This window comes from Polistes dominula, unplaced genomic scaffold, assembly GCF_049000335.1.
Source record: "Polistes dominula isolate Pdom_NZ unplaced genomic scaffold, Pdom_raw_medaka contig_78, whole genome shotgun sequence".
NCBI classification, from domain to species: Eukaryota; Metazoa; Arthropoda; class Insecta; order Hymenoptera; family Vespidae; genus Polistes; species Polistes dominula.
In genome coordinates this window covers 3036483-3047916 of record NW_028301042.1, presented here as the reverse complement: position 1 = coordinate 3047916, position 11434 = coordinate 3036483, and the positions used below count along the sequence as shown (strand labels likewise).

General features: G+C 26.9%; 1 protein-coding gene across 3 annotated transcripts; it reads right to left on the bottom strand.

The window, feature by feature from the left end:
* Window positions 1–55: 55 nt before the first annotated feature.
* Window positions 56–10172, bottom strand: Hip14 (palmitoyltransferase Hip14). 3 transcript variants are annotated; one of them, XR_016177449.1, is made up of 11 exons: window positions 9999–10172; window positions 9170–9308; window positions 8850–9049; window positions 8548–8757; window positions 8177–8471; window positions 7885–8085; window positions 7214–7375; window positions 6504–6660; window positions 5573–5817; window positions 3540–3931; window positions 56–3413 (listed from the first exon to the last, which is right to left on the bottom strand). XR_016177449.1 is itself a non-coding variant. In XM_015331264.2 (10 exons), the coding sequence occupies exons 2-10, from the start codon at window positions 9305–9307 to the stop codon at window positions 3695–3697; spliced, it is 1845 nt and encodes a 614-aa protein (XP_015186750.1). In that variant the 5' UTR covers window position 9308; window positions 9999–10172; the 3' UTR covers window positions 56–3694. The 3 variants fall into 3 exon arrangements, 2 of the variants coding, with proteins under 2 accessions (XP_015186750.1, XP_015186751.1); XM_015331264.2 differs by having other exon boundaries at window positions 56–3931; XM_015331265.2 differs by lacking the exon at window positions 56–3413 and having other exon boundaries at window positions 8177–8456; window positions 9999–10171.
* Window positions 10173–11434: the final 1262 nt, after the last annotated feature.

Below are 11434 nucleotides of genomic sequence, written 5' to 3'. Positions count from 1 at the left end.
TAAAACCGCACGTACGTGTTTGTCTGTATATTGTATATATATATATAGATGTATATTTAATTTGTTGGTAATTTAAGATAAATATACTTGTATATTTTCAATTTTTGTACATATGTTTCTTAGCGATTCTGTACAAGCGCGTTAAAATGTAAAAGATCATATAAATTTATGTTATATATTGAGTATCATGCTGAACAATGCTTTCCTAAAGTGTTCGTCTAAGTATGGAAACAGCAAAATTACATATCTGTTATATTATGTAAACTCTATGAAGAGTATTAGATAAAACTATACAGAATTTACATAAAATAATCAGTCGCATATAAGTTAAAAATAATAATAATAATAATAATAATAATCTCTAAGAGTCCAGTGCCAAGGTTGTTATCTCTTTTATGTTTCATCTGCTTTTTTTTTTTCTTTTCATACTTATAACGCACAATTATTTCTTATTATATTTTTTAAATCTTGCTATTATTCTCAGGCACTGTGTCCGATTAGGTAAAGAGATATTTAAGAAACATTTGTACAGCATTATATTGCTTTCTGTTTAATTAATTACTACAATTACGATATATATATATAACTAGATTTTTAATATTTTAATATATTGCATTTTATAAAGAAATATTATTGTTGAGTTGTCCTCCAATTGTAATTGTTGACAATATGAAACTCTTTCTAGATTATGAAATTAATAAAAAATACTCTTTTAAATCATCGGAATTTATCATTTATATTATTCTTGAATAGAATATTAACAACACGATTTATATTCCGATTATTCGATTATGCGTGTACATCATTTTTACTTATCGTACAAAATAATGATTATAATTATAGAGATGGAAATTCGGTTTTACAAAGTATAATATTATTTCATTTCAATACAATGATAATTTATTTTAAAAGAGTTTTATCGAGAAAATTCTTACTATATATATATATATATATATATATATATATGATTTACATTTTGAAATAATTCTTAAGCGCCACAACAACAAATAATTGTGATAGTCAATAATAAAATGAATATTTTTAAAATAAATATTCAACGTTATAATGCATTGAGAGACAATTATTGTTACATTATTGTATATATATATATATATATTAGATTGCAATACACATTTAACTTTTGGAATGTATATAAGAAATAATTTTGATTTTTCAGTCAAATGCGTAATTAATCCTTAATTAATAATTACATTAAAAATAATAATAATAATAATAATAATAATAATAAAAAGTTTATAAGAAAAGAAATAGTGAACATAAAAAATTGCTATAAACTAGCTAGAAATACTATAATAAATTTTCTACTAAATTTTCTTTTTCTTTTCTTGTCCTTTTACACACAATTGCCACATATATATCCTTAGATATATATTATTACATAAATAATAGAATATTTTTTGTTTCCTTTTCTTTTTCTTATTCTTATTTTCTTATTCGCAGTATAACAAATATGTTTAGTGAGAATATTTATAATTTGTTGTTATTGTTATTGTTGTTATTCTCATTAATACACGTGTATAAATATAAATATAGTATTATAGCGTTTGTTTGTTTGTTTTTTTTTTTTTTCGTTATTTAAGTACAACCTCTCTACAAGATTTGTAATAATAGCACATATCGTTTTCTAATTTACATTAACATTGATAATTCTTTCAACGTATTTTATTTTCTTTTTTTTTCTTTCTTTTTTTCAATAGATAAAAATTTGACTTTGGCAAAACACTTTTTGTTGCATGCCAAAAAGTTTACTTCACATTTTACCAATGATTTTTTGAATAGGACATATATCCTGTATATACTTTTGTAAATACAATATCATTAGGAGAGTTTTCTTTTTTTTTGTTGTTGTTGTTGTTGATTTTTTTTGTCTATAAGTACAAATAAATATTGCGAATAGTTATAATTATTAATGATTAATTACATTACGTGATATTATAATCTTAATCTCAATTAATGAGGATATAATTTAATGAACTACTAGTAGTACTAATAACAGTTTAAATGAACAAATTGTTTCTTTTTTTTCTTTTTTTTTTCTTAATAATTCTCGGTGTGTGTTGTTTTTTACATCTCTTTATAATAATAATTATGTTTAACATATTAAATCAATTGTCAATTTTTTTTTCTTTAAATAACGCATTTCACATTATTCGATTATTATTATGATTATTATTATAATAATCGAGATGAATTTTTCATTTATACAAAATCCTTTCGACAATTTCAATTACACGTAAATAACGAATTTTGTTGAATGATTACATTAATAAGTAAAAGTTATATAATTAACTTATGTGTATGTGTGTGTGTGTGTGTTGTGTTATGATGTATAAGTATATATCTACTATGTGTATGTGCACTTATGTATATGCAGTATATATACATATATTTTAAAAGTATTGAACAATGTCGTTTTTTTAACTGAGGGTCTAGATTAGATAACGTTTTTGTTACCATTGTCAGATTATAAGATGAACAAAGGCACAGTAAAGCAATAAAATGTGAGATCTTACTGTGGCCATGTAGCCTCCTCCCTTCCTCCCTTCCTCCTCCCCCCTACCCCATATCATATGGATATAATAATTAATTATGTTTTTGTTTGTTTATTTGCATAGTAATATTCATGCATATCTCTGACATTATAAGTTAACTAAATAACTTCTATTAATCTAGAACCCGTAACATTGTTTTTAATAATCTCTATTCATTTGATAGAGTTGTTTAACTCTTGTTTTATCTGTATAATTATAGATTTTCACAATACAGATCTTATTACTTTTTATTTTTATTTTATTTTATTTTTTTTTTTTTTATATAGAATTGCAATATCCTTGATGATATTAATCTATTTTTTATATTTTTTATTTTTTTTTTTTGACTAAGTATTTCAAATGAATTTCTATTTAGAATAATGGCAAGACATTTGTATTTACAAATATTACAGAATAATAAAATAATTACAAAGAGATATACGATTATATATATATATATATATATATATATATATATATATATATATTTTATGTGTGTGTATATATGTGTATATGTGTGTATTATATGTATACGTATATGTATATATATGGATTAAAAAAAAGAAAAAAAAAAAATCACTTGAATTACAATAAACTTTCTATACAATTAAAAATACACTTATCAACAAATCATGGAAAATATAATCTCAATAATGAATTAAAATATAATTGCTAAGATAATAACCCTTCTGATAGAAGGAAAATGATATTTTTTTAATTGTGCATATTACTCCGTTGTAAAACTTATATCATGGGATATGCATGTTTGTGACCACAAACAGTCTTTTAAAGTAGACCAAATATTAAACTCTTATATATATATATATAATCTATCACTGGATTCGACTACTTAGAATATATCTATATATAATGTAAATAATAATAATAATAATAATAGTAATAATAGTAATAATAGTAATAATAATAATAATAATAATAATAATAATAATAATGCAATTAATTACTGTTTTATGAAAGATCACTTACATTTTCACAATGATTCTTTGGTGGGCCAGAAGTTCAGGTATTTGATATGGCATATATATATTTTAGCTTCTAACGGCTAGATTTTGTAATCCTGTCAAATGAAAAAATAATTTTCAGTTGACAATATTATTTATCATTATTATCATATCAATATTTTAAACGTATTGAAAATTTTCTTTCGCAGCGAGTAATGGTAATTTTTCGATACTCTGCTTAAGATCAAAACTGTGTAGCCAATCTGAACTTGGTTTTGCCTTTACTCCGCAAAAACTAAAGTTGCAAAAATCCGCAGCATTTTGTAAAGCTCCACGATGAAACGGATTGCCTTGTTTGAAATGTGTATAACGTCCAGCATTCATTCTTTCATTTGTAGTCATTCCAAGTACCATGATCTATAACATGTTAATATTATTTATACAAAATAAATAACTAAGAAATTCAATTGATTGCTATCTACGTAGGTTGAAACTTATTGGGTTGTTCGGAAAGTAATTTCGTTTTTTCCCGACAGAGGATTTAATTGTATTTTTTCGAACCCAACTTCATACTTAAGCCGCATAATCATTATATGTTTTGAGAGCTGATATAGGAAGGCTTGTGTGTGAAAAAATTCAATTAATTCTACGCAGTAGCTTTTGGTTGGTGCCCTTTTAAATATGGAGAACAATAAGCAGCATTTTCGTCATATTTTACTTTTTACTATAGAAAAGGTAAAAATGCTGTTCAAGCCAGAAAGAAATTAACCGATGTGTATGAAGAAGATGTGTTGACAGTACAACAGTGCCAGAACAACTGGTTTGCAAAATTTCGATCCGGCAATTTTGATGTCGAAGATGCACCAAGTTCCGGAAGGCCGGTTGAAGCTGATAATAACACAATAAAGGCATTAGTTGATGCAAATCGGCGAATAACAACACGTGAGATCGGTGAGAGGTTTAATTTATCGAATTCAACTGTTTATGACCACTTGAAAGGCCTGGGTTTAACCTCGAAGCTCTCGATATATGGATTCCCCATGTTCTCACGGAGAGAAATTTGTGTCGTCGCGTTGACGTCTGTGATTCGCTTCTCAAACGTCACGAAAATGATTCATTTTTGAGCGTATCATTACTGGGGACGAAAAATGGGTTGTATATAACAATGTCAAACGCAAGAGATCATGGAGCAAAAAAGATGAACCGGTTCAAAGCATTTCGAAAGCCAATATCCATCAAAAAAAGGTGATGCTGTCTGTTTAGTGGGATTTTAAAGGAATCGTTTTTTTTTTGAGCTTTTACTGGATAACACAACAATTAATTTGGAAGTCTACTGTCATCAGCTGGACAAACTGAATGATGCCATGTCTCATCCAGTGTTACGATACGGCGTAAGAAAGCCTCTCATTCGCGCTCATAGAGCTCCAAGTGTGTCTGAGCAGCGTCGTAACGCATCCATTTTTACATTTCCGTCAATTCATGCGAAACCTATCGTGGCATTCGCTTCAGAACTATTCCAGAAATTCGATCGGCAGTAGACCGCTCCATTCGCACCATCAACAGAACAGGCTCTGCTAACGGTATACTACGCCTTCCAAATCGCTGGCAATGGGTTCTACACAACTTTGGTGACTACTTTGAAGGACAGTAACAGGTGCAAACATGTAACTCTTTTGTATTGGTTGTGAATAAATAGTTGCCACTATTTAACACTTAGCCGACCGCTCGGGTAGATCTACCCTTTTCATCTGAGGAGCGCTTCTTTCTCTATAGAGCTTATTTATACAGGTTACAACATATAATAATATGCATCAATTTTTGAAATCTTTTTATGCTCATTATTACGGCTCTTTATTTTCGGGATTTCCGATGGAGTCTTTGAGAATTTTCCGAATAGAATCTAAAACACTATTTCAGAAAAATGCGCGGTAGAGAACGCAGTTTGGCTTTCCCGAGCGCGGTGGAAACTGTAGAGGTCTCTGTGAGGCGTTCGGTCGGCTAAATGTTAAGTTCCAACCTACGTACATTGTATATCATTGGAAGGAACTTTTGACAAACCTGATAACATTGACAAGCTAACAACATTCCAACCCAAAAGGAATGAAGAGAGGTATTTGCTGCGATCCACATAATCCAAGCATCGCAAGTAGCTGCAGCTACTAAATAATTATCTGCACTGTGACCATTCGTCAAATTAGTCCAACATTCAAACTGCCAGTATTGTACACTAGCAGATAAAATAACAATGCACAGACCTAACAACGATGCTAAAAAGCCTAGAAAATATTTATGATTGTGTGCTCCTGTAAATATATATCAAAATATTAATATTAATTTTAACACATAAATGAATATATACAAGGTGATTAACGATAAATAAAAGACACACCTAAATATCTCAGTTAATTATTAATTTTGTATTATCAAATTTCTAAAGACTAAGTTACACTATTTTAAGGAACACATAATATGGTAAATAAACAATTATTTTAGATTATTTTTTTCATAAAATTCTTTAAGGTCAATTTTTTGGTTCTTTTTTTAAATAGAACTATATATACTTTTTTAAAGAAATATTTTACATCTAAAAATAAATAATACATTACATTGGGTCATACACTACTGGTTCTTTTAGAAAATTTGAATTAATTACATAGCCTACTGGTGCTCAAAATGGTGACCATTAATTAACTAATGCTGTATGCACATTTTTTATTTTCTATAATTTTAACAATTGTCATCTAGCTAAAATTCTATTTTATATTATCAGGTGTGATTTTACTAATAAATTAAACTTTTTAATTGACAACATAAATAAAAATCTAATAGGATAAAGTCACTAGTTCTACGGTAAATTTTATAGCAATAGTGCAACTTGTTTTTTGGAATATTTTTTTCAATACGATATTAAACGAAGGAGATTATTTAGATGATCTAATTTAGCTGTAACACCCTGTAGATGTATATAATTATCTAAAATAATATTTACCGATACAATTATTAACCCAAGGACAATGATGATCAAATCTAGCGATACATCTATCGCATGTAGAACAATGCTTCGATCGTACAGGTCTCCTAACTAAACAACTGCTGCAAAACCATTGCGGTTCAAAACCACCTGCTTCGGCTAATTCTATTATTGTCTAAAAAATATAAGCGAATAGTATTTTCTTCTCATAAATCAAAAAATTGGTTTTAACACTAGATATACCAGACCAATCATTTTGACTTGGGTCGGGCCATTTTAATTCAAAATGTCTACTTCATGTAACATTTGATTTCTGTAAATAAATGTCTATAAATCCATTTATCTATTAAAATTATTATTGTTAAACATTTTTCGTTATTTTTTAAGAGTAAATAAAGACTGGAAGCCTCAAAAAGCATTTTATTTTATACACCAGTCATTTTGACTAGTGCGGTAGAAAATGGTGGTATATCTAGTGTTAATAAACATATAAATAATATATTTTAACCGTCTCTAACAATTTATATTTTCAAATTAAAATTACAAATAATAAATAATAAATAAATTAAATTAGAAAATGTTGTAGAAATTCTAAAGAGAATACTCTAATAAATTTTGTCCAATTTTTTATGACAATGACATTAAAAAAAATACCCCAAACTGTTCTCAATGTTGTTAAAAAAATCTATCATGACGAAGGATGATTAAAAAATATATTTATAACTTACATTTAACTTATCTTCGTGACTTGCAGTAATTACTCCTGGATCTCCACGCCAAGATTGCAAGAAACATATCCAAAGAGGAACTGAACCTCCAGCTAATAATAACCATAAATACCAAGCTGCGTGAATGCCTAACCAAAATACCCATGTAACATAAATCCACATCTGAAATATAATTATATAAAATATATAATATAAAATTACTTTTTTAATAATTTCTACATTCTATATATATATATATATATAGTTTATCATATTCAGAGATACTATTTTTAATGATAAGATTTATACGAAAATATGTACATTAAACAAAATAATAAAACTGATTAGATTAGCCTTGTTAATCTTATTAAGTAATTATTTAAAAATATATATATATATATATAGAAAAGAAAAAAAGAAAAACAAAAGTATACGTATATATTGAATAATATATATAAAAGTAAACTTATATATAAAAATTATATATATAATCTTTTTTTCTAATGTCAATAAACAAGAAAAGATATTTATATTATTTTATTTCAACTTGATTGACATTATCAAAGCTATAATAAAATGCACGTTATAGATTGATATCTTAAACACTTGATTGCGCTTATCAGTATTACTGATGACGGATAATGTCATGTCACATGATAATTGTAAACTCTTACAATCTTAGTTAAACTCACCTTAGTAGCCAAATAAATGGACAATGGTAAGATATGAAATAGTCGTTCATCAAAGATAAAATGATTCGCTGAATATATTCCTACATAGAGCATTATGAAGGCACCTAGTTTTATTAAATAATCCAATCCACTTTGTAGAATCAATCCTATTACATAAAACACTATAAATGGTGTACTGACCATGCAATACCAACGTATTCTCTAAAAAAAGAAGAAATATTAAATAATATTTACAAATAGAGAATAAAAATAAAAATATTATTATTATGATTCTTCATGGATACAAAATTACCTTATCCCTGCACCATGTTCTCGTACGTCCTTGTTTTTCTTTAATTTCTTGACTTATTTTGTGACCCAACCAAGCAGCCCCAATATGAGGCCCCAACAATGTCATTGGAGTTTCATTTTTAAAATTTGGAACATCCAATGATGCACCGTGATGAACTAACGTAGATATTGCTGTATTATTTTTGGCAATAATAGCCCAATGTAAAGCTGTGTTACCGTGTAAATTATCTGTTAAGGAATGAGATGCTCCTAATGTCAATAACAATCTTGTAGGATCTAAACTGTAAAATGAAAAGCTTTTAAAGTAACCCAAATAGTACGGTTCCAATAAAACATAATATACAAATTGACTCCAAATCTTCCTTTATATACCTATTAACTTTGTAAGCGCTCCACATAAGAGGTGTCATGGCACTTCTATCTAGCATATTAGGATTGACTCCTTTCGCAACTAAATAAGCAACGATAGCAGTATGACCAAATAATGCTGCCAAATGAATGCATGAGAAGCCTTCGGAATCTCTTAAAGTTGGATCCGCACCTGCTCTCATCAATATAACCACAATACCTAAATGTCCTTGCCTGTAAAAAGAACACATCGTCAAGATAATGTAAAAACAAATATATATATTTGTTTTATACAAATTTGTTAATATACAATTAACGATAATAACCTAGTGGCCCAATGTAACGGAGTTGAAACTAATTCACCGCCAATAGCATCAACGATGGCTCCTTTAGCGATCAGATACTTAACTATATCTTTATAATTATTTATTGCTGCCCAATGCAGTAACGTTACAGTTTCTGCATCAGGTTGATTTACATCTGCACCAGCTTCTATCAATTCCGTAACACGATCCAATGCTCCATACTGAAATATATTATTTATTTATCAAAATAAGTACATACAAATTTATATTTGTTGAAGCGTTACTGTTCTCATCGTGTTAATAAGAATTAATACATAACATATACATCCAAATATGATTACCTGTGTAGCTCTAACAATATCGAAAGAGCTACAATCTTGGACAGCTGGTCGTGTTGGTTCTTGATGATGACTAGCCGGTATATCTGGTTCTCCATTGCCCTCCCCTTGGCAGGCGGTTTGCATTTGTAGCGCGTACATCCTATTAATGGCAAAATATAATGAAATTGGTTTTTGAACAAACAAAATAAGGAAAATAAATTTATAATTAAACGTATTGTAAGAGATACAAATCTTAACGTTAATCGATTATTTTTTAAAATCTATTTTAAATGCATGTCATATCTACCATAACCCTATACATATATATATACATATATATGTATAATATATATATATGTACACATATAAATCCAAAGTTATTTAAACATCATTTATATTCTCAACATGCACATGGCACGTTGTAAAAGCACATTGTAAGGTAGATACGTACTATCTAAGCATACCGACGTAAGATTTTGTATTCCTGTCAGAGATAACGACACGACAAACGCAGTTACATTTTTTATAATATAAAATATAAAAATTGTTTTTTATTAATAATCAAAATGTCAATATATATCATTAACACAAATATAAAATAAAGTATTTCTAATGCGTATAAAATAAAGAATGTGATGTGTGTATATATATATATGTGTGTATAGTGTGTTTGTAGTGTATAGTAAGTGTAAAACAAAAAAGAAGAAAAAAGTCGCTGTCAAGATAAACGATCGTTCTCTCTATCTATTTATCTCTTTCTTTCTTTATTTATTTCATTCTTTACTTATAATAATAAGGATTAGACGAATGAGAGTATCATTTTGATACGATAATTCAAATAATCCTTTACCTTGCGATTTTTTAACGGTTCTGTCAATGCTCGTACATACTGGCTCGCGTGATCTCGTAATACGAGACGCAAAGTTTAGCTTCAAAGGGGCGAATATCCATGGGGGATGGGGCGCCGGCTCATTGCGATGAAACCTCAGCAGGGTTGTCCGAAAGGCCAAGGGGAATGACAATACTACTATGTGTTGTCTATGTATAATAATGGAAGGGATATAAATGCTACTTAAGCGCTATCTAGCGGACAATTAACGAAACGTTAGTTCACGCGACTGCAGCGCCTCTTCTGTTACATTGGAGATTTATTTTCTATGGCATATCTTAACAATATATATATATCTCTATATTTCTCTTTATAAATTAATAATAATCATAATACTTTGTATATTATTAAATATATATTGATTATATTATTCTTCTTATATTGATTATGACAAATGTAATTTGAAAAATACATTTTTTTTCAATCTTACTCTAGGTCTTATTATATTGCTCATCTCTTTTATAATTAATAATAATTATAGAAATATAATGAAAAATTAAATATTTTAAATTGCAAAAGAGTAAAGACGTTTATTTTATAATATATATATATATATAATTATATATTAATATTTCAATATATATTGAATTTTGTTTCGTTCAATTGTTGTTGAATGTATATATTAAAATATATGTATATTGAATTGAATTTCAAAAAAAAAAATATATATATATATGTTACATAATTATTAAAAGTATAAATGTTACCTGTTATATCATTATTTATGCATCATTGAAAATGTTTTTCTAATTCATTTTAAATGCTAATTACATAGGTGTAATTACGAACTCATAATATATTTAATCACACACACACAAGGCTATTATTTAATAATTTTTTCATAATAAAGACAAATTTTTAATTTATAATATACAGAAAAAAAGATATTAAAATGTATTTCTATATATATATATATATATATATATATATATATATATATATATATGATGTATTCAATTTAATTGAATTTATATTTAAATGTAATTACATTGAAAATTAGAAAAAAAAAGAAAAATGAATAAATATATATATATTATATATATTCAATATATTTTCAAATATATTATAGAAGAAAATATAAGTATCAATTTTACTTACACATCATATACGCTGCCAAGTTTATAGAAGCATCTATTATTGGTTAACGAAATGGGTTTTGATAAAAATGTAAAGTGAGCGATTTAATATTTTTTTTTTTATAACACATTTTTCATTATCTTTTAAGTCTATGATAATTAATAATTAACAAGAAAAAAACCATTTGCATCAATGTGTCTACGGTAATTATTAAAAGGTACAATTAGCAAATTACCATGTTGTATAGTCATTTTGTGTAATAATAAGTAATAATATAATTGTAATATTTTCTTGATAATCATAGCGCGATTTTTCTTTCC